This window comes from Dermochelys coriacea, chromosome 4 (genome assembly GCF_009764565.3).
Source record: "Dermochelys coriacea isolate rDerCor1 chromosome 4, rDerCor1.pri.v4, whole genome shotgun sequence".
NCBI classification, from domain to species: Eukaryota; Metazoa; Chordata; order Testudines; family Dermochelyidae; genus Dermochelys; species Dermochelys coriacea.
Genome location: NC_050071.1, coordinates 13,545,353 through 13,571,136, shown reverse-complemented (window position 1 = coordinate 13,571,136; position 25,784 = coordinate 13,545,353). Strand labels below are relative to the sequence as shown.

General features: G+C 42.1%; 1 protein-coding gene across 8 annotated transcripts in view; it reads left to right on the top strand.

Annotated features, from left to right (window-relative positions):
• SLC4A4 (solute carrier family 4 member 4) overlaps positions 1-25,784 on the top strand; it is a 254,617-nt gene that overhangs the window by 48,895 nt on the left and 179,938 nt on the right. For all 8 annotated transcript variants that reach the window (XM_038398376.2, XM_038398374.2, XM_043513068.1 and 5 more), the window contains exon 3: positions 1,084-1,263. In XM_038398376.2, the coding sequence (XP_038254304.2) occupies positions 1,084-1,263 (180 nt within the window). The remainder of the gene's footprint in view (positions 1-1,083; positions 1,264-25,784) is intronic.

Genomic DNA, 25,784 nt, shown 5'->3' with positions numbered 1-25,784 from the left:
TTTATTTGCGTATAAGCTTTCGTGAGCTACAGCTCACTTCATCGGATGCATCTGTATTTTCCACTGAATGCATTCGATGAAGTGAGCTGTAGCTCACAAAAGCTTATGCTCAAATAAATTTGTTAGTCTCTAAGGTGCCACAAGTACTCCTTTTTCTTTTTGCGAATGCAGACTAACACAGCTGCTACTCCTACAGTGTAAATAATCTCTTTATTCTGGGCTGGTGTTGGAGGGGCAAGGAACTTGGAAAATAAAGAATCAAGAACTTTTTATCTAACTCAAAAAATGGACAATTAGAATTTTATTCCATTGCTTTAAAAAAGGGGGGAGGGAAGACATGGGGAGTGAAGATCTTTATATTTGAGAACAAACGTAAGCAATTTTAGGCCAAATTGTAATTTGTTTTTTAAAGTTCTGGAAAGTGTCAGATACTTAACTGACAGGAGCTTAAAAGAGAAGCCTCTTCCTCAACCATAAAACTGCTGCTGTGATGTAGTAAAACACATGTATCTTAGCGTTTTTTCCCCCCTCCAGATTTGGGCTATTACTTGGCATATTGGACACAGATCCAGATGTTCAGCTGGTATAAATCATCGTAGGTTGATGGATTTCAAGCTATGTTGGTATGCACCAAATGAGTGTCTGGCCTAACAAGTGAATTTTTTAAAAAAAGCCAAGTAGGTTCAAGGGGAGAGTTCTTGAAGAGTGAGACAGCAGAAATACTGAGATTTTTTTTTTTAATCTGCTTCTTTGTATTTCTGTACTTTTGAAACTGATTCTTATGACTTTGAGGTCCTTTTTTAAAAAAAAGAGAAATAGCCACAAATATTGAATAGCCAGCAGTGAGTCTACACTTGCATGTACTGTCAGTTGTGATTTCTTTTTTTAAACTACTTGACCATAAAAGAAATAACAAACAAACCAAACCAAAGGGGGATTCAAAAGCTGCTAATTAATGTTTGGGTAAAACAAGTTGACCCCCTGTTTATGGATTCTCCTACAATGAAATGTGATACCAACCAGACTTCTTGGTATTGCTGCAAATTGCATGTGATGCAAATTAATGCTCCTATTGTTCCCTAGGCCATCACACTGTCTACATCGGGGTCCATGTGCCTAAGAGCTATAGGAGAAGGAGACGGCACAGAAGAAAATCTGGGCTAAAGGAGAAGAAGGAAAGAGAAAAAATCTCTGAGTACTACTCTGACAAATCTGATGTAGAAAATGCGGATGAGACGAGCAGCGGCATCCTTAAACCACTCAGTGAGTACTGTCGCTTTCTGGTATTCCTTGTGATATTCTATTGATGTGCAGTGCTCTTGTCCTGAGCATTTAGAGGGAAACTGGATCCCTGAAACAACATCACCACCATGTGTTGCGGGGTCAGCATGTGTTTTATCAGTTGCCAGGGAATTGTTGTTTGGAAGAGACACCACCCATGCACCCCAGGTGAGCGCTTCATCTTTGTTCACCGTCGGGTGTCGTTGGGTTAGACATTGTCAGTGCAAGTTGTCAAAACCAAGCCAATGTGGTGTGTGAGGAGACAGCAAGCAATTTGAGATCTAATTACTCGTTCTGACTGATCCCCCTCCTGCACGTGGTGGTGATGTAAGAGGCTGAAGTAGATATTGGATCTCAATCACACAGTAAGAGTAGAGAGTTTTGATATGGCGCACTGGAACAAAGGGGTGTACAGGTGGGTATGCTGGGGTCAGAGAAGAAAGAAACTGGGGAATACGGAGCATGAATGTTTCCTCTGAATGGGAGGAATGTTGGAAATAAGACAGTGGAACAGGAGGTATCTCTAAAAATTGTTAGAGTGCAGAGAGTGGGAATTAGTATACCAGGTCTGATTTTCATTTACAATAACACACCTTTACACTGCCAGATATATACAAAGGGGTGCCATAGTATAGAAGAGAATCAGACTGTATACTGGCTTGCTTGATGCTTGTATGAAGCAAAATGTCTTCAGAAGAGGAAAGAAATGCCTTGTGCACCAAAGTGAAAATAAAGTTACAAATCCACGGTGCAATTTGACACAGTTGAGCATAATTGTCTCTCTCTCTCTCTCAAAGAGGCCCAAGAATAGAATAGCAGGGGGTGATGCAGTTCATGGGATTAAGGGGCATTGGGACAGCCATACGGATGACACTTGTATAACACTGATTTGGATTGAGGCTGACTCTAACCAATTGTTATCCTTCACTGTAATAATACTAAAAATGAATTGTATTCACGCAGTTTGAAAGAGGTTGAGTGACTCAGACCTGGTGAATGTAGTGTAGCAAATACTGTATTTAAGATACCACTCCACAGATGCTTCATAGAGAATATGGTCTGTGTGTACATGTAATGAGAGAATAAAATTAAAACTTTTTTTTTTTGGAAGCATTGTGATCAATGCTCATGTATAATTTGATTGGGTAATGGTTGAGATGTGGTGCACTGGAGACTGAACTGAAGATAAGTAAAGGAGTACTCGTGGCACCTTGGAGACTAACAAATTTATTTGAGCATAAGCTTTCGTGAGCTATAACTCACTTCATCAGATGCATCTGAAGAAGTGAGCTGTAGCTCATGAAAGCTTATGCTCAAATAAATTTGTTAGTTTCTAAGGTGCCACAAGGACTCCGTTTCTTTTTGCGGATACAGACTAACGTGGCTGCTACTCTGAAACCTGAAGGATAAGTGAATCTTTTGTGTTGTGAGAAGATTTATGTTCAATGGAAACATTTAAAAATCACATTTTAAAATTAAAGCAACTCCAAAAAATTCTTTGTTCTATTAAAGTAGATGAGGTTATTTAAAAAGAAAAAAAAATCTGTTCTTTTACTGCTTGCATTTCTCTAGTTTAGCCAATAAAATGGGAACGGCAGTGTAACGTATGTAGGTAGTTAGTTCGTAGACTGTTTCATGTTCAGGTTTCCAGGCAGAAGCACAGTTACTGCTTGAGTTTGAGTCACTATTTGTTAAAATAGTTTCCAAGAATTAATGGAAATATTTCTTAGAATCATATGTCTGGAAGCAACCTTGAGAGGTCATCGAGTCCAGTCTCCTGCAGACTTAATAATTTCCTGAACTGTCCCTAGTGGGCAGGTATCCAACGCAGCCTTAAATATCCCCATTAAAGGTGATTCCGTAACCTCCGTTGGCAGATGTCCAGAAATCTTGTCAGTTGGCGTTTGTGTGCAAATCTGCGTTGAATCACCAGGTCGGGTTGCTGTACCATGCTGATGAGCCCAGACAAAATATGTCAGTGGAGACAGGCAAGAGATTGAACAGGTCCATAAATGCAGACCTCTTCCAAGGGCACCTTGTTAATTTAGAACTGGTAGCATGGCACAGCTGGATTTGGGAACTGTATCTAGTAATCTTTTTTTATCTATGTCCAGTACTGCAAACAACTCAAAATTTGAGTGATACAGAAATGTACAATCTTCAGCTCTTCCAGCCATAGAAAAGATTTTTGTTTATATTATAAGTGCTATAGTGCTCATGAAAGGTGCCAGTGTGATAGCTTTGGAGAGTGAGGCTCCCTTTCCACAGAACTGGTACAGAATGGGCCTGATTAGTGTAAATTTTCCCCAGTGCAATCTCATCAATGTGCCCCAACTCTGCAGGAACTACTTTTAGAGATGAGAAGGCAAATCAGTCTCCATGCTGATTATTGCATCCTTAGCCTGTCTGCGCAGAATGTCAGTGAGGGTACCAATTGTGGCGTGGTTTCCTATCTACCCAAAACTAGCCCATGAACACCTTATTTCCAAAAATTATGACTTTCGCTAGCTACTGGCCTGAATCTTGTTTATATATATATATGACCTCAAAGAGAGAGATGTTACATATTAACATAAGAACATAAGTTTAAGTCTTTTTGAGCTATCCAGTCCCTGATAGATACATATTTTAACATTTTGGGGGGAAAATGTAACACTGAGTACAGTTGTGTTAAACCGGCTTTCAGCTTCTTCTTCCCGCTTCCCTCAAACACGCACATGATAATTAGAATGAAGAAACAGCTTTATACTAAAACAACTGTGAAACTCTGAATTTAGATTTCTAAGATTTAAGTGCTACTGAAGCACTTACCCACCAAAGGGAGAAGGGTACAACATTGACACCACAATGGGAAATGCAAAGCTGTAGGGTGGGAAGGTAAGTAATGCTGTAACACTAATTGCAGAAGCAATGTTGGGCAGAAATTTTAGGCTGCATCAGATCCATCAATCCAGGCTGACCCATTTAATGAAGAGAAGTAAGGAATCCTGAATGGGTGGTGGTAGAGAAGCTGATGGCTTTGTTGCCTGGAGCAAGCTTGACAATGGTAGTCCGTCTTTCTGGATGCATAAAAATCTCAAGCCAAATTCTGCCCTCTGAAGTAATTGAGGCTAATTGTCTCTGCGTGCAGCTGAGGGTAGAATGTTGCAAAGAACAAGATAAGGGAGGAATTGCTTGGGGTGGAATACTGATCCAGACCACCCCACACTTCTCCACTAGAAGTGTTTGAAGACTTTCCTGGGAGGAGGTGTATCTCTGCTTATGCTTTCCTCTTTTCTTCTTAGTGGAGCGCTAGTCTGATTGTTCTGTAGTTTCAGTTGTCACCTTGATATTTGTTTGAGATGGGAAAGGCCACTGAAATTCTCTTTCTGGCTGAGTGCCCTGGGAGTAGGGAGTATGAATGAGCTACATGTAAAAGCCACAAGCCAAATTGTGATGACCATATATCTCTCTTTATTTTGAGGGTCTGACATCATAGGCTTTCCGAACAGAAATGTTCTGAATGTGATATGTAAACTATAGATGAAGAGATTGACTTTACCGACTGACAGCTTTGGCAGAAAGTAGAGTAGAAAGTTTAAAAGATTTCTCAGTGATGAAAATTTTTACCTCTATTGTTTTGGTTTGTCTCTGGTTGACAGTATTTGAAAACAGTAAAACTATCCATCTGGATTGATAGATATGAATTTCATATACAAAATTTAAAGATATTTTCTTATGCAGAGGTCACTTGGGACTACCATGTGCAGAGGGCAGAGATCATCCTGAAATATGCAGCACTTAGCAAAACTTTCTACGATGTTTTGCAATTTCATAGTATAGAAGGATGGAGGTTAGTATTCTTGCAAGCTATTCAGGACAGAAGTGGTCTCTTTTTATATAGCGCGTGGGATAATAAAACTCTGATCTCAGATAGGCATTACTGTAATACAGAAAATAAGTGTAGAATGTTATGCCAATAAATACGTAGAGTAAAACTGAAAACTGTTCTTCAGGATGATTTTAAAGCAAGATCTTTATTTCTGTGGTCTTACAATGCCTAAAGAATGAGAAATCAAGATTAAAAAACCCTCTGATACATATATTTGGTGTGTGTGGCAGGAATTAAATTCTCCCACTTTGATGCATATTGCTGGCAATAAATGTCCTATATCCCCCAGCACCAAGAAGCTAATGAGGGGAGCATGGCTTAGTTTTTTGTATAAACAGTTTGAGCCTGATTCTGCATTGCTCTGCACTTTGTGAGGTTGTACATTGACTCCCTGCCATTTTGATCTGGTAAGATTTTATAGCCACTCCATGCTGTTATAAATGGCTATACAAAGCACTTAGTAAATATGTAACTTTAACGAAGGACTGAAATATGCAAGTCTGGATCAAAATAGATGTAAAGCACAAAAAAAATAGAGAAACGTATTAAGGCCCAAGAACATAGGAATGGCCATGTTGGGTCAAACCAATGGTCCATCTAGCCCAGTATCCTGCCTTGCGACACTGGCTAATGCCAGATGCTTCAAAAGGAATGAACAACAGGCCAATCCTCAAGTGATCCATCCTCTGTTGTGTCGTCCAATCCCAGCATCTTGAAATCAGAGGCTTAGGAACATCCAGAGCATGGGGTTGCAACCTTGAGCACCTTGGCTAATAGCCATTGATGGATCTACCCTACATGAATGTATCTAATTCTTTTTTTCAATCCAGCTATAGTTTTGGCCTGCACAACATCCACTAGCAACGAGTTCTATAGGTTCTATAGGGTTGACTGTGTGAATAAGTACTTCCTTTTGTTTGTCTCAAACCTGCTGCCTATTAATTTCATTGGGTGACCTCTGTTCTTGTGGTATGTGAAGGAGTAAAAAACACTTCTATTCACTTTCTCCACACCACTTTCTTCCCCCCTTAGTTGTCTCTTTTCCAAGATGAACAATCTTAGCCTTTTAATCTCTCCTCATACGGAAGCTGTTCCATACACTTGATCATTTTTGTTGCCCTTCTCTGCACCTTTTCCATTTCTAATATCCTTTTTGAGATGAGGCAACCGGAACTGTATGTAGTATTCAAGGTACAGGCGAATCATGGATTTTTATAGTGGCATTTTATTTACTGTGGTGTTAGCTGTCCATTTCCTAATGGTTCCTAATAGTCTGTTAGCTTTTTGACTGCTGCTGTATATTGAGCTCTTGGTTTCAGAGAACTATCCAGAATGACTTCAAGATCTTCCTTGAGTGGTAATAGCTAATTTAGACTCCGTTATTTTATATGTTTGTTTTCCAGTGTGCATTACTTTGCATTTATCAATATAGAATTTCATCTGCCATTTTGTTGCCTAGTTTTATGGGATCCCTTTGTAACTCTTTACAGTCTGCTTTGGATTTAACTATCTTGAGTAGCTTTGTATCCTTTGCCACCTCACTGTTTACCCCTTTTTCCAGATCATTTATAAATATGTTGAACAGCACTGGTCCCAGTGCAGATCCCGAGGAGACACCACTATTTACCTCTCTCCATTCTGAAAACTGACCATTTATTCCTACCCTTTGTGTCCTCTCTTTCAACCAGATACTAATCCAGGAGAGGACCTTCCTCCTTATCCCATGATAGCTTACTTTGCTTAAGGGCCTTTGGTGAGGGACCTTGTCAAAGGCTTTCTGAAAATCTAAGTACACTATGTCCACCAGATCCCCCTTGTCCACATGCCTGTTGACCCCCTCAAAGAATTGTAATAGACTGGTGAGGCATGATTTCCTTTTACAGAAACCATGTTGATTCTTCCCCAACAAATTGTGTTCATCTGTGTCTGATAATTCTGTTATTTACTCTAGTTTCAACCAATTTTCGGGGTACTGAAGTTAGGCTTACCGGCCTGTAATTGCTGGGATTGTCTCTGGAGCTATTTCCATCACTAATCAAAAATGGGCAGCGTCCTAGCTCTGTTGGAGCCAATAAAATCATGGGAACTTAAGAGCCCATAAGTTGCTTACTAAGGAAGTCCTAGGCAAGTGATAGGCCGTGAATCACTGTTTGTGAAATTAATTATAAACATTTTTTTTTTTAAGATGAGCTGGCAGCCCACACAGGAAGCGTTGGCAGGCCAAATTTCACCTGCAGGCCACTTATTGAATATCACTGTCGTGAGGAAGCTGGTGGTAGATCCTATACCCACGTATAGAAATACCTGCTCACCTACCTGAACTTGTGTAGATTGTTTCTCTCTAAAAAACAGCGAGGGAAAAAAAGCTCAGAGAATCTCCTTGAGCATACATGGAAGTCTACACTGAAATAAGTACTAAATTTCATTGCAAAGAGTTACTCTAAAGTAAAAGGAGAACCTCTGCAACTGCATAGGTGCATCTTTCTCTAAAATAAAGAGGTTGTCTAAAGCTGCTTAGTGAGAGAGGCAGATTAAGGGGTAAAGTGCTGGTGAGGTGGTCAGAGGTGCATGGTAAATACAGATATATCACATGGATATCACCATGTCATGTGGATAAAGCCATAGTGTATCATATTATTATATCATATGATACAATAATATGAAGTAGATATGTAATGGAATGAGAATTCTTTAATTTTATTTACTGCAAATCTCACTAGGCAGAATCAGATGTACTGCTTTTTGGCTCTGGATATGTTGTTACCCTACACAGTAGAGATGTTTCCTTCAGGATTTGATTGATTTGTCTAAGGCCAGACCTCACCCACTACCTTCTCTGTGGTAGATATTTCAGAGTAGCAGCCGTGTTAGTCTGTATTCGCAAAAAGAAAAGGAGTACTTGTGGCACCTTAGAGACTAAAAAATTTGTTAGTCTCTAAGGTGCCACAAGTACTCCTTTTCTTTTTGTGGTAGATATTGTAATTCCATGGCAAAGAATCAATTAAGAGCTGTGGAAAACAGGAAGGTCAGGATATTCTCTTGCCTGCTGGAAACTGAAGGGCTGGGAAGCTTGAGTCTCCGTTTGAGAGATGCAAGGTGGGTGAGGCAATCTCTTTTATTGGACCATCTCTTCTGTTGGTGAGAGAGACAAGTTCTTGAGCTTACAGAGAGCTTTTCTCCAGGTCTGAGTTGAAGCTTGGCTCTCTCACCAGCAGAAGTTGGTCCAATAAAAGAGATTATCTCACTCACCTTGTCTCTCTAATAACCTGGGGGACACACAGCTACACCACTGAGTCTTTCTTTGGCATTGTTGTTTCAAGAGCCTAACCCATACATATGTGTAAAGAGATGGCTTAAAGGAGAGAACCAGAGGAAAAAGTGAGGGAGTAGGATAAGCAGACTGAAAGGAATTTGAAGGTAGTAAAAAGGTGGGTATTCGGGAGGGGGGGGAACCAAGTTTCAATAAAACAAAAGGAAAAAGTCTTTTAACTTGCTACCCCAAATCTCTCTCATCTGAGAGAAAGTCTCGGGCAAGTAAGTATTCCATACCTTTCTTTGGCCCTGTCCTGCCAAGTGCAAAACTCTCAGCTCCCTTGGAGCCCTGTGACGGATGAGGCCCTGTCCTGGGTGGACCTGGCTATGAAGTGTCTTCCTGGGAGTCCTTTTTTTTTTTTCTTCCTCCTGGCAAGAGCGTGATTTCTCTCACTGGGAGCTGTGTAATGAAAACCTGTCTGAAAAAAAAAAAAAAGTTTTTGAAGTAAACCTGTATTTATAGACATCATCCAGGTCAGCGGATGGCTTCTTACTGCATTCTGTATTCATTTAAGCATCTGCACTCACATTATACCTTGTTCAGGCTTACATCTTGCTAAATAAGGTCCTCACTGATTCTTAGTTTTTTTATACATGCCAGTATTTTAAGCACAGATTATTGCAAACCAAAAGGGTGATGTTTGTTTTTGTTTTTATTTTTTTTTTTTGTAATGGGAACCCTATGCATGTTGAAGGGTATATGCTAATGAGCACTGTTCCTTGAGACTAGAACAATGGATGCCAGTCGGCGATCCGGTTACGTTCAGGAAACTGAACTAGAGCTGCTTTTTGTTCAGCATTTCCGGGTAAGCGAATAGTGCAGCTTTTCATCAGTGCCAAGACTGTTCACTGCCCAGTCACTCTTTTCTCCCATTATGCTTTCCTCTTCTCACACTAATGGATTTTCTAAAGTAATTATTTCAGTGCATTTTAATAATTGGGTTTATAAAGTGAGGGTTCATGGCCTCCAGCCATTCACTGCGTGATCTGAGCAGCAGGAAAGTGAACTAATACGGTCTATGTTGGTGGAAGGGAGGCATGATTTCTACCCCTCTATTCCCCAAATTCCAGGTTTTGGGGGTGTGTGTGTATATGTTACATGATCTGTCTAGAAGATTGTGCCGCCTTGTTGGACTGTGGGTACGTGTGTGTACCCCCACACACCACACCCCTACCTGAAGTGATCTTTCTTGGCTGTGGTGGTGGTCTCTCAGAAAAATAGCTAATATTTCTGGATTTCAGTTTTGGAGGATTAGCCATTTTCCTGTCCAGAATGAACTCGTTATGAATCTCTCACCTAACCCTGAAATGAAGTCCCTAGGTCAGTCAATCTTAAATTGTCTTTGAAGAGGGGATGATGCCAACATATATTAGTACTCACTGTGTTACAATCACAAAAGAGGCTCCTTCTGTCTCTCTGTTGTCCTATTGTAATGGCCGGTGGGATTGAACCTGGGATCTCCGAAGCTTGGTTTATGAGCCTCTACTGCATGAGCTAAAAGCTGTATCCCTCTTAGCGAAGGCTGTAGCAGACTCCTCAATCTCTGGATCAGTGGTTCCCAAACTTTAATAGCCCGCAAACCCCTTTCACTAAATTGTGAAATCTCATAAACCCCCTCCTAAAAATGAATATTTCCAGGGATTTAAGTTTAAATGTACTCCACACTCTGTGGGATTCCTGCTGCTGGACCCCGTTGACCGCTCCGGTCAACTGAGCTTCACTGAGCTTGGGCTGCAGGTCCCGCTGACCTCCGGGGCTCAGGCTGTCAGCCCCAACTGCCCGGCCCCGCTTTCCCTGGGGCTCGGGCTGCCAGCCCTGCGCAGAGTGCTGGGGTTCAGGTGACCGGCTCCACCACTGATTGGGGCAGGGCTCAGGCTGCCAGCCCCAACTGCCCGGCCCCGCTCTCCCTGGGGCTCGGGTTGCCAGCCCTGCATGGAGCGCTGGGATTTGGGCAGCTGGCTTCCCTGCTGAAGGGGGCAGGGCTCGGGCTGCCAGCCCCAACTGCCCTGTCCCACTCTCCCTGGGGCTCGGGCTGTCTGCCCTGCAACCAGGTCCCATCTGCTGCCTCCAATGCCCGGGGTCCTCTGGCCACCATTAGTGAAATTTTTCTGGCAAATCCCATGTAACGTTCTGCAAACCCCCAGGGATTTGTGAACCCCAGTTTGGGAACCACTGCTCTAGGTGGTCTAGGTCCCACTAGAGGAGGGTCACAGAACACTACACCAAGCAGCTATGGGTTACGCTATCACCAGGTGACCCTTTGGCAAGTTATGATTGTTGAAAGTCTTCAGAGGGACAGTTATGTGAAGGATCTTGTGTGAGTGACAAATCACATTCTAATCGAGTATCATTTCCCACATTATCCTCGCTGCTTGTCATTCTTTATAGATAGCGCCTCACTTCCGACACTGGGCAGGCCTCTGCTTTGGGAAAGAAAACAGAAGCGGTACAGACTTCGTGCTGCCAGCTGAATGCCTCATGGCACACAGGAGCCAAATATTTTTGTCCCTTCAATGTTCAGTTCCTTGAAACATCTATTGTACTTCCCTTTGGCCTGAGCATTGCAAATTTTTGTGGCGACGAGGGCAAGTGGCAACAGCTATGGTTGCTAATTTGTGTGTGTTGAGTTCTTTCGTCAGCTGAAAATTCCCACCTTGCCTCCAAAGCTAATTTTGTCTGTACGGTATCAGAACCATTGTTTCTCTCCAACCAAAGCCCCGTGTTATATTTTCTACCATACTCACCCCACCAGAACAGAAATTTCCTTCAAAACTTGATGAATATTAAGTCACAAAACCAAACTGCCTTAACATTATGGCTTTGGCCTGTTTCCTCAAAAGAGCCAAGAAATTCACAGTTCAAGCTGAAATCCTATCCTCAAACTTCATTTCATTATACCAGAGTATTGCGTTTCAGCTTTATGCGTTACCCCCCTGTGTTTGTGTTCGCCTGCTTAACTGTGTCGGTGCTAGCTGGTTCCTCAGTGAGGTTTCATGCTTACGAGGAATTAATAATGTGAGTGTCTCTCTCATGTAAGAATTTTATAATATCTTTGCTATTTATAGGGCTTCAGTATTCCCAGATGAATTATGTAGTCAATGTAGTGTATGTAGTGCTAAAAAGATAGAGAACACTGTGGCTTTGCTGTCATGATGTAATGTTAGATGAATAGAGCTGGAATGCTATGAATACTTTGCAAGGGATCTTCGTCACCTGTACGCTAGCAAGAACAAGTTGTGCTGGTCTGGGTTCCATTTGTAAAGCTTTCTGTGTGGAACTGCACAGAAGCCAAAGTAGACGAAGGAAGGAATGTGGTCACTTTATTCTCAGTAGAAAAGACAATCACTTTTGATAAGGATCATTTATAAAGGACGCTATGAGCTCAAAACCTTTAAAGGCGCAGTGTCAACTGCTTAAATCCATTTTTTAGCTTTCCTCTGATTATTTTTTTCCCTTTCAAAAAGAATTCGCAATCTCCAGTGCAGTAAGGTCATTGGAGAAAGTGCAATTGATTACCTGCAGTATTGCCAGCTCTGATTGCTCAAAAATGAGTTATTACATAAAAAAAAATCATGAGATTTAAAAAAGGTTGGTTTATTTTTTTTGCCTTTCTTCTGGTTTTGAAGCCTTTAAGTCAGTGGTTCTCAACCAGGAGTACATGGAGGTCTTCCAGGGGGTACATCAACTCATCTAGATATTTGCCTAATTTTACAACAGGCTAAATAAAAAGCACTAGCAAAGTCAGTACAAACTAAAATTTCATACAGACAATGACTTGTTTATACTCCTCTGTATACTATACCCTGAAATGTAAGTACAATATTTCTATACCAAATGATTTATGTTGGTAAAAATGAGAAAGTCAGCCATTTTTGGGTAACAGTGTGCGGTGACACTTTTGTATTTTTATGTCTGAAAGGGGTATAGTAGTTTAGAAAGGTTGAGAGCCTTTAGGTCACACATGAATAAGTTTAAGATTTTTTTCAGTTATTTTTAGTAAAAGTCACAGACTGGTCGCGGGCAATAAACAAAAATTCACAGATGTCCGTGACCTGTTTGACCCCTTACTAAAAATAAGGGGGTGAAGGGGGACTAACAGCTACGGGGCCCCTGATGGTGGCTGGAAGCTCCGCCTCCTCCCCTCCCCAGCCCCCCGGTCAGCTGACAGCTTTGGCTGTGCTGCCCTAGGGCGCGGGGCTGAAGCTGAAGCAGAAAATGTCATGGAGGTCTCTGAAAGTCAGGGAATCTGTGGCTTCTGTGATCTCCATGACAAAATCGTATCCTTGTACATGAGTCATGTGTTTAAGGTTTCCTGTACAACAATGAGGAATTCTTTATTTTTAAGTCAAGACTGAGGTACTCTCCTAATCACTGATTTCCAGGAGATGGGGCTTTAAGAAAAACACCAAATGTTGCAAGGAGAGTTGACAACATTGCACCTGGTGCATGTGGCCTACAAAATGGGGGAAATTGGAAGGGATGAATCAACTCTCCAAGGGACTGTCTACACTGTAGCTAAAAACCCATGGCTGGCCCGTGCCAGCTGACTTGGGCTCACGGGGCTTGGGCTAAGGGGTGATTTAACTGCAGTGTAGACATGCGGGCTCGGGCTGGAGCATGGGCTCTCGGACCCTGCGAGTTGGGAGGCTCCTGAGCTCAGACTGCAGCTTGAGCTTGAACTATACTGCAGTTAAACAGCCCCTTTACCTGAGTCGGCTGGGACAGGCCAGCCGTGGTTTTTAATTGCAGTGTAGACGTACCCTTAGAGAGCTCTGTTTCTTTTAGGTGCAAACAGTAACGTAATCTTCATTTAATTGTCCCCTTTCGTTAGCTGAATCTGTGCTGTATAGTTTTCCGTCGACGTCGACCTTGTTTATTAATGGTCATTATAGCTGCACTTTTCTTTACCATGCCATTTTTAATAGAAACTTCCCACGATTAGAAGCAGCATGATGTATCATGCCATACGCAGGGGAAAGTAATTAAATCTTATAGACTCCACCCTTGATTCAAAGCTGGAGGGTGATGTAGCCATCTATCCTGTGCATTTTTAAGGTGCCTATCTCCTTCTTTTCTAAGTACAAGATAGAATTGAATAGAAATGGCTTCTCAGTGAAATTTTATAGTGTGCATACTTCCACTGAGTAATGTACCTTTAAAACAAAGGTTATGCTCTGGAAAAAATGAGGCTAGTTCTTTTCACAGCACATGGGAAGATCTCCTTTTAACTGAAAATTCACTCTGTTAATCCTCTGTCTCGGACTGATAGCATGTGCAGCTATAATGACCTAAACCACCTTAATTCTTTGCCTAATTCTGTTCTGTGCATTCACGTGAAACTGCTGAGGGACAGAAAAGTCTAAGGAATGTGCTGTTTAAAAAAAAAAAAAATCTCATTTAGAAATGTTTCAGTTCTAAGCCAAAGATACTTTTCAGAGTTGAGAAGGGGTGGATTAGGTAGGTGATAGCTGGTACTAAAGAGCTACTCCTTTTTGGATTAAACTCTGTCCAAATCTGTTGAAAAGTGTGGGGGAAAAAGCCATCAAATGTTTTTGTGCTCGTCTGTGTGTGTATGCAAGCAAGATTTTGGAAGCATGTAAGCTAAACCTACCCGTGTGCTGTAGAAACTAATTTTGTGTTATATGTAGAATCTTTGTAGCTCTTACAGCATTCCACTAACATTTTGTATAAAACCTATTTTTCGTAGTGAGTTTTTGGACTCTGTTTTTCCAGACTGAGTAGCTTTGTTCCAAGTGAGCGCCAGTCAGCCAGCCTTTATTTTATTGATAAACCAGGAAATGGAAGTGTGGTTTAGGCTGCTTTAATATGGAATCACACAGGTCGTGTGTGTGTGTGAGAGAAATGGATTTTAGTGGGATAGAGGGCTGTTGATGAGTTGTAATCACCATGCCAATAGAAATAGCCATCAGAGACCCCCTTAATGGTTTCTAGGGAGTTTAGTGTATAAGAAATAGCTCTTTGAGCTAACTGTTGTTGTTATCCCAGACAAAAAGGTCACTAGATGTAGTTAATGTTGAGCAGACATTAGTTAATAATTAGCAAATTAACTAATATTAAAAAATTCAGAAATATTCCAGCTTTAAAAAAGAAAAAAAAAATGCACTCTAAAGCACTGGGCGGTTTTTTTTATGTTTGCTTCATTTTATGGTCATCTTAACAATATTATTTGCCTGGGAATTTCCTTGGTTTTGTGCGTTTGATGATTAAGGAATTGCTCAGACACTGGAATCTTCGTGAAGCTTGCAAGCGGTACAAAGGTAGATGCCTTTCTTCCCCAGAGTATCTTTGTCTGTACAATATGGTTCCCTTCACGATGCTCCCCCATTGTTGTCCATCTGTCTTTGATCTTTGCAGGTCTATGATAAAGCATATTTTGGGTCCATGCAGACTTTATTAAGTATAGGAAGAATGCTGCTAATAAATAAATAGTTTGCTAAAATAGTTTGGCAAAAGTAGTCAAAGGCACCACTTCATTCTAAAACCAATAGATTAAACACATTTTGGAGTTAAAAACTGTTTTAGAGAACTAAGCCCCCTTCCCCTCCCCCCCAAAAAAAAACTCCAAAAACCCAAACAAACCCAACAACCCCAAAACCAAAACTCACAGAGGAAAACTCTCTGCAGTTTTTGAACACCCAAAGGCCTTATCCCATGTACTTTGAGTATGAGAAATATTGTACCCTGGTCTGAAATCCTGCATTGAGATTTTAGGCAGATAAGATGAATGGTACCAGACTTGAACTAATAATGGGAAGTTGCCTGTGACCTTAATTAAAAACAAAACTGTCTGTAGCAGGAATGACCAAATTTACTGCCCCTATGAGCAGCATACAATAATCTTCAGAAGTTCAAGAGCCGCAAGATGCGCACAACCTTCCCCGCAGGGCGGTGCCTGCTGGAGCGCAGGGCTTCTGCCCTAATGCCCCCCATGAGGTTAAAGCCCTTAGACCCCCCACCCTCCCTGCAGGGCAGAAGCCACTAGTCCCACCATCCCGCCGCAAGGTAGAAACCCTGAGTTCCCATCCTCCCCCCATTCCCCCACCAGTCTGGTAGGTGGATAATGGGGAGAGGCTTGGGGGTGTGTGTCTGCAAACCATACTTTACCTGCAAAAGAGCCACATGTGGCTCACGAGCCACAGTTTGGCCATACCTGGTCTACAGTCTACGACAGAGGTGGGCAAACTGTGGCTCACGGGCCGCATCTGTCCCTTCAGACGTTTTAATCCGGCCCTTGAGCTCTAGCTGCGGAGCGGCGTCGGGGGCTTTCCCCATTCCGCATATGCCAGGGTGCTGCACAGCTCCCGGAAGCAGTGTCACGTCCCCTCTCCGCCTCCTACGTATAGGGGCAGCCAGGGGGCTCTGCACCCTGCTCCCGCAGCTCCCATTGGCCAGCAACCAAGGCCAAAGGGAGCTGCAGGGGCAGTGCCTGTGAACGGGGCAGTGCGCAGAGATGTCTGGTCGTGCCTCCGCATAGGAGCTGGAGCGAGGTTATGCCACTGCTTCTGGGAGCTGCATGTGGTAAGTGCCGCCCAGAGCCTGCACCCCTGCCCCCCTCTTGCCCCAACCCTGATCCCCTTCCCGTCCTCTGAACCCTTCAGTCCCAGCCCGGACCACCCTCTTGGACCCCGAAGCCCTCACCCCCACCTGCACCCCTACCCCCAATTTTGTGAGCATTCGTGGCCTGTCATACTATTTCCATACCCAGATATGGCCCTCAGGCCAAAAGATTTGCCCACTCCGGTCTACAAGCTATATGGTAGCCCAGAATGAACTCAGTTAATGCTTTCCTGGCAAACTAGGGACTTTAGGTGTCATATTTATGGAATACCCCGGTGAAAAGAGTGCTCTCCAAGAGGTTGTTCAGAGGAAGGGATTGACCAGTGATACAAGAACCCTGTTCTCTGTGGTCACTGGAGAAGCATTACTAGAGCTTGAATGAAGAATGTTGGAGAGGGTGCCTGAGGCAAAACTGCGCCCCCCCACCCCCCACAGATTTGCTAGGCCTTACCTTCATGCTCTGATGCTGGAGGCGATTGTGGTGGCAAAAAGAGATGTTACAATAAAAACCTGTGATTCTAAAGACCCCTGTCTCATTCAAATCGTATCACCTCTGCAGAAGTTACTTGCTGGACATAACGTGCCTCAAGAAGAGAGGCCTGATCATTGTGATCTGATGCAAGGAGAGATGATGATAAATGTAAAACGAATACGTGTCGGAGACACTTGCAGTAATTTATAGTGTGATTAAAATTCCAGGTGATCCTGCCGAGGACTCTGTAACACTGAGCAGCAGCTGAGAGATCCAGGTTTGCAGGCGTACTCGGATGCAGAACTCTCAGCTGGTGGGTGTTGAATTAACTGGTAGTCTGAGTTGCTTTTCTATGGAATAGTATTAAGACCCTGATCTTGCAGTGAAGTGTGTGGGCAGACCCCCAATAGGATTCCAGGCATGTGCAGGGGGTTGCCCGCATACATTAGGGTCGGCGCTGTAGTGAGTGTGGCCCTGTCTGCAGTAGAGAAAATTGGCACTGGGTTTATACTCTTGCAGAGCCCTAATGTAAGCGCAGTATATTGTTGTAGAGTGGGGCTTACCCCCGTGTGGTTTACTGCTGCAATTTATACTTGTGCAAATTTCTCTAATATAGACACAGGTTACGTTATTATCTAGTGATTGAAATGCTGCTATAGATAGTCTTTGTAGCTTCAAGAGTGACATTCTTCACACTATGTAGGAAGACTTGATTGATCCGGAAGGAATCCAAGTTTAGACAAACACCTCTTCAGACAGGCAGGTCTGGCTCTGCTAGAGGGCTTTTACAAGGTTGTATCTTTCTGTTTAGCACACCAAAGTCTACTTGTTCATCCGCTGAGTTCTGTTTTTTCAGCTGTTTTCTCTACACCTCTCTACTCTTATGGGAGGGGCAGGTGAGCTGCCTTCTGCAGGGATGAACTGATGGTAGCTTCTTAGATCCACCGGCAATGCAGCAGGAAGGGGGCAGAAGCAAGTGAGATGGATGCTGTGGGGACATGGCACTGTGCGGACGGGTGTCTCCTCTATCATAGGAGATGATGAGAATTATCTCCATGACCTACTAACCTCCTCTAGTCTGGTTTGCAGTTTCTGAATACGGATGCACAGATGGCAGGTCACTGGACAGCAGCAGTTCTAATGAGTAGGATCAGTAGATGTTTTAGCAGTGTTGCAAGGAGGAGATATCTAAGAGAATTTCTGCAAAATATCTGTCTCTCTCCCCCCCCCCCCCCTTTTTTTAAGGTATCTGTTTGCATGCAATAAAATGATAGAAGAGATGCTGCAGATAATTTTGATTGCACAATCAAGTGGTAGGGAAATAATATAATGGAAAAGAAATGTTCAGAGAGAGCCATAAATGTATATGCCAAAAAGCTGGTTTACCCAGAGGTCAATAGGTTGTTATGACAGGGTAGAAATATTACTGAAGGGAAAATAAATTTATACAGTAGAACTCTCATACAAAAGAGTCATTTTCTTGTTTACCTACGGAACTTCAAGTTCAGGTTCACTTGCAGTCTGCACAGTAAAAGGCCTTAGAATAAAATGTCTTCTATGATAATTCACTGTAAGCAGATTCCATTGTATTCTCCAACATTGTATTCAGCAGAGTTTTCTGCTCAAACTGTGTCTCCCCTCTCCCCCTCCCCCCCGGCTATGGGCTTTGCTGTGGGATCCACTCTGGCCTACTTCTTCTGAAGAACTGTACTCCAGAAATAAAACTTTAATTAAAAAAAGAAACAAAAAACCCAGTCTTCCTGAGACAACAGATCTCCTGATGAGAAGTGTGAATTTGCCCATTTGTCCGAATGGGGTTGTAACTCAGTCTATTTCATTGCTGATTGTTTGAGCAGAAGGTCTGGAGGATTTGGAGCATGGGGGAAAAAGAGCCTAAAGGAATGGAGATTAAAATAAACCTAAATTTACCATGAATCAAATGGTAAACCTTGAAGAAGCAGAAAATTGATTGGGGTGAAAAATGACTTCTACAAACACAGTTGCGGAAAATTACTTTTCCCCTCTATCAATTATTAAATAATAATAATAATAACAACCTGTATTCTAACAACAATAACACACTGAAAGATGCAGGTCAGCTAGGGATGTCCTTTTGGGGCCTGATCCAATGCCTATTGAAGTCCACTGGGGACTCTTTCTATTAGGCTTTCTATTATACGGTGGTTTTCAACCTGAGGTCCGCAGACTGTTCAAGGTTTCCAAAGTGTCTGCACCTCCATTTGACATTTTTTAGGGGTGTGCAAATGAAAAAAGGTTGAAAGCCATTGGTGGCACTGGATCCAGGCCCTTGCTACTGAATTCTCATCCAGTAAGTCAAGGGGAAAAAATGAAATGATGACTGGGAAAAGGGAATCCTGCACAAGGAAAGTGAAGTAATTGCTTGACTGAGGTGTTCGTATTCTGACACTTGACAAATATCACCAGATTTATCACTATAAAAAAATGGTTCCAGTCCTTGTGATATATTTCCCTTTCTGGGTTTTATATTTACTGAAAAAGTAGTACTATAGATGTGAACAGAGAGATGGAAATAAAAGTGGAGAGTAACCAGCGCAGCCTGCCTTTCTCTTTGTAAAGAAATGTGTGAATAGACTAGCCTCAGATTGTTCTTGTGTTCAATGCTTGCTTCCACCTAGAGAACTTGGTATTTAAATATAGTCATGCGAGCTGAGTTCATCCAACGCAGAGTGGTGTTGGATGTAGCTCTAAGCTGTTGGTATGTAATAGCCTGAGAGTTACAGAGATGGTGCATGAAAGGAAAGGTATTTTGAGCAGCTTCATCTGGCTGGAGAGCTGCAGCAGTTGTCATGTGTTGGGCTCATGCTCAACAGCTCCATAATGGTCTGACTTATTAGGCATAGGTTGCGACTCTGGTTAGTAACTTATTCATAGATACTAAGTTCAGAAGGGACCATTCTGATCATCTAGTCCGACCTCCTGCACAGCGCAGGCCACAGAATCTCACCCACCCATTCCTACAAAAACCTCACCTATGTCTGAGCTATTGAAGTCCTTAAATCGTGGTTTAAAGACTTAAAGGAGCAGAGAAGCCTCGCTCCAGTCACCCATGCCACAGAGGAAGGCGAAAAACCTGCAGGGCCTCTCCAATCTGCCCTGGAGGAAAATTCCTTCCCGACCCCAAATATGGCGATCAGCTAAACCCTGAGCATATAGGCAAGATTCACCAGCCAGATACCCAGGAAAGAATTTTCTGTAGTAACTCAGATCCCATCCATCTAATATCCCATCTCAGGGGATTAGGCCTATTTACCCTAAATATTTAAAGATTAATTACTTACCAAAATCCCATTATCCCATCATACCATCTCCTCCATAAACTTTTCGAGTAGAATCTTAAAGCCAGATAGATCTTTTGCCCCCACTGCTTCCCTTGGAAGGCTATTCCAAAACTTCACTCCTCTGATGGTTAGAAACCTTCGTCTAATTTCAAGTCTAAACTTCCTGATGGCCAGTTTATACCCATTTGTTCTTGTGTCCACATTGGTGCTGAGCTGAAATAATTCCTCTCCCTCTCCTGTATTTATTCCTCTGATATATTTATAGAGAGCAATCATATCTCCCCTCAACCTTCTTTTAGTTAGGCTAAACAAGCCAAGCTCCTTAAGTCTCCTTTCGTAAGGCAAGTTTTCCATTCCTCGGATCATCCTAGTAGCCCTTCTCTGTACTTGTTCCAGTTTGAGTTCATCCTTTTTAAACATGGGAGACCAGAACTGCACACAGTATTCTAGGTGAGGTCTCACCAGTGCCTTGTATAATGGTACTAAAACCTCCTTATCCCTACTGGAAATGCCTCTCCTGATGCATCCCAAAACCGCATTAGCTTTTTTCACAGCCATATCACATTGGCAGCTCATAGTCATCCTATGATCAACCAATACTCCAAGGTCCTTCTCCTCTTCCGTTACTTCTAATTGATGCGTCCCCAATTTATAACTAAAATTCTTGTTATTAATCCCTAAATGCATAACCTTACACTTCTCACTATTAAATTTCATCCTATTACTCCAGTTTACAAGGTCATCCAGATCCTCTTGTATAATATCCCGATCCTTCTCTGAATTGACAATACCTCCCAGCTTTGTATCATCTGCAAACTTTATTTTAGCACACTCCCTCTTTTTGTGCCAAGGTCAGTAATAAAAAGATTAAATAAGATTGGTCCCAAAACCGATCCCTGAGGAACTCTACTGGTAACCTCCCTCCAACCTTACAGTTCTCCTTTCAGTAGGACCCGTTGCAGTCTCCCCTTTAACCAATTCCTTATCCACCTTTTGATGTTCATATTGATCCCCATCTTCTCCAATTTAACTAATAATTCCCCATGTGGCACGGTATCAAATGCCTTCCTGAAATCTAGGTAAATTAGATCCACTGCATTTCCTTTATCTAAAAAATCTGTTACTTTTTCAAAAAAGGAGATTAGGTTGGTTTGGCACGATCTACCTTTTGTAAAACCATGTTGTATTTTGTCCCATTTACCATTGACTTCAATGTCCTTAACTAATTTCTCCTTCAAAATTTTTTCCAGGACCTTGCATACTACAGATGTCAAACTAACTGGCCTGTAGTTACCCGGATCACTTTTTTTTCCTTTCTTAAAAATAGGAACTATATTAGCAATTCTCCAATCATTCAGTACTACTCCTGAGTTCACAGATTCATTAAAAATTCTTGCTAATGGGCTTGCAATTTCAGGTGCCAATTCCTTTAATATTCTTGGATGAAGCTTATCTGGGCCCCCCGATTTAGTCCCATTAAGCTGTTTCAGTTTCTCTTCTACCTCAGATATGGTAATATCTACCTCCATATCCTCATTCCCATTTGTCATGCTACCATTATCCCTAAGATCCTCTTTAGTCTCATTAAAGACTGAGGCAAAGTATTTGTTTAGATATTGGGCCATGCCTAGATTATCTTTAACCTCCACTCCATCCTCAGTGTTTAGCGGCCCCACTTCTTCTTTCTTAGTTTTCTTCTTATTTATATGGCTATAGAACCTTTTACTATTGGTTTTAATTCCCTTTGCAAGGTCCAACTTGACTTGACTTTTAGCCTGTCTCACTTTATCCCTACATGTTCTGACCTCAGTTAGGTAGCTCTCCTTGCTGATCTCTCCCATCTTCCATTCCCTATATGCTTTCTGCTTCTTCTTAATCACCTCTCTAAGATGCTTACTCATCCAGCTTGGTCTACAACTCCTTCCTATGAATTTTTTCCCCTTTCTTGGGATACAGGCTTCCGATAGCTTCTGAAGCTTTGATTTAAAGTAATCCCAGGCCTCCTCTACCTTTAGATCCACAAGTTCTTCAGTCCAATCCACTTCCCTAACTAATTTCCTTAATTTTTGAAAGTCAGCCCTTTTGAAATCAAAAACTCTAGTTGCAGATTTATTTTTGTCAGTCCTTCCATTTAGTTTGAACTGAATTAGCTCATGATCACTTGAGCCAAGATTGTCCCCTACAACCATTTCTTCTATGAGGTCCTCGCTACTCACCAAAATTAAATCTAAAATGGCATCCCCTCTAGTCGGTTCAGCAACTGCTTGATGAAGGAATCCATCAGCTATCGCATCTAGGAAAATCTGAGCCCTATTATTATTACTAGCACTGGTCCTCCAGTCTATATCTGGGAAGTTAAAGTCTCCCATGATCACGCAGTTTCCATTAGTATTTGCTTTATTAAAAACATTAAAAAGGGCTCTATCCATATCCAAATTAGATCCCGGAGGTCTATAGCACACCCCGAGCACTATCGTAGGAGAGGCTTTACTAGTTATCTTCCCCAATGTAATTTTTGCCCAGAGGGACTCTGTCTTATCCATTGCATCGCTTCTTATTTCTTTACATTCTACCTCATCATTGATATACAATGCTACTCCACCAACTTTACCTTTGTTTCTGTCTTTCCTAAAGAGCACATACCCTTCAATACCTGTAGTCCAGTCATGACTACTATTCCACCATGTTTCTGTTATCCCTATAATATCTGGTTTCACTTCCTGCACCAATAGCTCTAGTTCCTCCATTTTGGTACCTAGGCTCCTCGCATTGGTGTACAAACATCTTAATTTTTGCTGTTTGGCCTCACTCACATTTTGTACCCTATTAGGCACAGTCATTCTACAGCCAGTATAACCTATTAGACTAGTATCCACACCGCCCTCGCTCCTTTATATACATTCTCCTACCCACGGCTGTATCCTTTCTTACTTCATCTTCTTCCCTCTCAATGCTAAAATCTGGCATGGAGATTACCTGGACATCTCCCAACCATCTCCCCCTAATTTCTAGTTTAAAGCTCTCTTTATCAGTTGTGCCAGCATCGATCCTAGAAGTCTATTTCCTTCCCTACTCAGATGAAGTCCATCCCAAGAGAACTGTCCTCTGTCTGTGAATGCCTCCCAGTGGCCATACATCCCAAAGCCCTCCTTATAGCACCACTGCCTAAGCCATCTGTTGACAGTCATAATCTTGTCACACCTTTGTTGCCCTTCTCTAGGAACAGGAAGGATCCCACTAAAGATCACCTGAGCCTCAATTTCCTTAAGCGTCTTCCCCAGCCTAGCATAGTCTCCCTTAATACTTTCCAGCGAGGATCTAGCCGTATCATTTGTTCCCACATGAAGGATAATTAAGGGATTCTTTCCCGCTCCCTTTAGGATCCTTTTCAACCTCAGGTCTACATCCCGTATCTTAGCACCCGGAAGACAGCACACCCTTCTATTCTCTGGATCAGCTCTAGTTACAGGCCTGTCTATTCTTCTCAATAAAGAGTCCCCGATCACATAGACCTGCCTTTTCCTGGTGACGGTGCTATTCTCCAGTCTCTCCCCTGTTCCCTCTGGCTGCAAGTTCTTTCCATTCCTATTTTCCCGTATAATCCTCTTCAACCCATCCTGTATCCTCCTGGGGATCATATTTGGTGTAGTTTCCCTTGACTCTTCCGCTTTTCCTATAGGACTAGCCTCTCTTCTCTTCTTCCTTACCCTTCCACCTTCAACAAGTACCTGCTGAGCCCCTTCTTCATTTTCCAACTCTGCAAACCTGTTCCTAAGCTCTATTTCTCCTTCACTAGCCTGTCTTTTCCTCTGCCTGGTTCTTTGAGTCACGTGTTTCCACTGACCACTTTCCTCACCCAGTCTCCCCTCAAAATTCCCCAACCCTGCTTCCATCCGTGAGTCTGAGCTTTTCCCTTCAGATACCTCATATCTTTGCTCCATCATCTGCTCAAACCCCTTCCTAAACTCAACCAGACTTTCCACCTGCATCTCCAAACCTCGGATCTTTTCCTCCATCAGCTCTATCAGACGGCATTTCATGCAGAAAAAACTCTTACCGGTTCCCCCCTCCAGGATCATGTACATACCACAGCTTCCACATCCAGTCATCCTCAATGTGTCTTCCACTACAGGAGTCACTCCCACAGCTGCCTCTGTATCTGTCATCGCCTTCCCACCTAAATCCTGTTAACTTAACTGTTACATGCCAAGCTGCATGGGTGTTTCTCCACTATGTAAAGCACGTGTCTTTAATTTATGCTTGCAGTTCTACCAGTGGGGGCTGGGATTGGTGGCAGAGGACTCCAAACGCTTCTAGCTTGGTTCCAGTCAAAGGGGCAGTTGTAATATTCGCCATCTCCATAATTTGAAAGACCGTAGAAGTGGGATTGATGTGATGAATAGTACAGTATTATAAAAGCACTTTGGGATCAACTGTTGAAAAGCACTATATGAAGAGCTAGGTATTCTTATTTTAGATTAGGAAACAAGCCTTTTTATGAGCCAGTGAGGAATGCAGTCTAACCAGACTATGCAAGTTATCCATTCTGTCTTTGTTATTTCTTACTAGCTAAGCTTTCAAATAGGAATCCTGAGGTCCACATGCAAACATGGCAGAGGCAGAAGTACACCGACAAGTTCTTGCAAAATTATTGTGATTGCAAGCATAACTACCCATGCTCTTCTGTGCATGTTTCTTTTTTGTTTTGTTTTGTTTTTTTTTCTCTCTCAGACCTGGGCTTCTACCTTTTCGTAAAATTAAGATTTATCAAAGCACATACACCCATTGACTTCCATGGGCTTTGTATCAGGCCCCTAGCACTTAATGTTACAGTTCAGCGCTTGCAAGGTCTAAGGTCTGATTTACAAGGGGACCCCATTTGTGCACATGGAAACAGTGATGTATTTTCTTTTCAAGCGTTAACACTGGTGCACACAGGCAGTACAAATGGAAAGCTCATAATTGTAAAACCTGTTTGCACACAAAAGAAAACCATCGTCTGGAAATTAGGCACCACTGTGATCCAGCAATACATTAAACCTCAAAGAACCACACATCACAAAGGAAGTACATCTTACAGTGTCTTAGCACTGTTACAGTATTGGACAAATATGGTTTGACAAAGGTGGGTGGCACTCGTTAATAGACCTACTGTTATGTACAAAATATAGTAATTTCAAAAACTACAGTGGTTCTACAATATTTTAATCCATTGCTGAAGAATACTATTATTTTTTATATGTGGGTAAAGAGCTCTTAAGAGTTAAATCACCATGATTGAGAAAAAACAGGCACACGTTAAAATAAATAAACAAATAAATAATATAATGGAGAGAATACACAAGAGGGCAACCAGAATGCTTCATTATAGAGCCTGAAGTTTTTATTTGCAAAAAGGCTAGAACATCTTTATGGAAAATGGGAGACTAAAAGATGAAGGCTTTGATTTGTACCAAATTTGAGAGGTGATATATGACAAGCAGTTGTCTGAGCGAGGCATGGTGTAAGTTGTGGTGGGTCAGACAGGTGCTAAAGGAATTAAAGCAGAATTCTTTCTAGAGCATTCTTTACATAGTGGTGACAGGAATGAATTGAATATCTGATGCAAAATAATTGTTGCAGAAACAAGATAGTAACTACGTCATAATTCTCATCTGGAAGCAGCATTAATACACAGTGAAATGTTTTACAGCTGCTGCAATCTGTGGATAATGGTGTAACTAACTAGACTCTGAAGGTGGCAAATAATGATCTGAAAAAGTTGGACAGATGTTTGAAAGAAAATTACACAGCCCATTCCTCAGTATAAGGGAATGCACTAAGACTGTCTTTAAGAATATAGCACAAATCCTTGTCTGGAGGTCCATGGAGACACCTGCAACCTTTTGGCTAGAAAGGAGTTGAGTTAATCAGGGAGGATTTCGGAGAACGTTGCTGGCTTTGCAGACC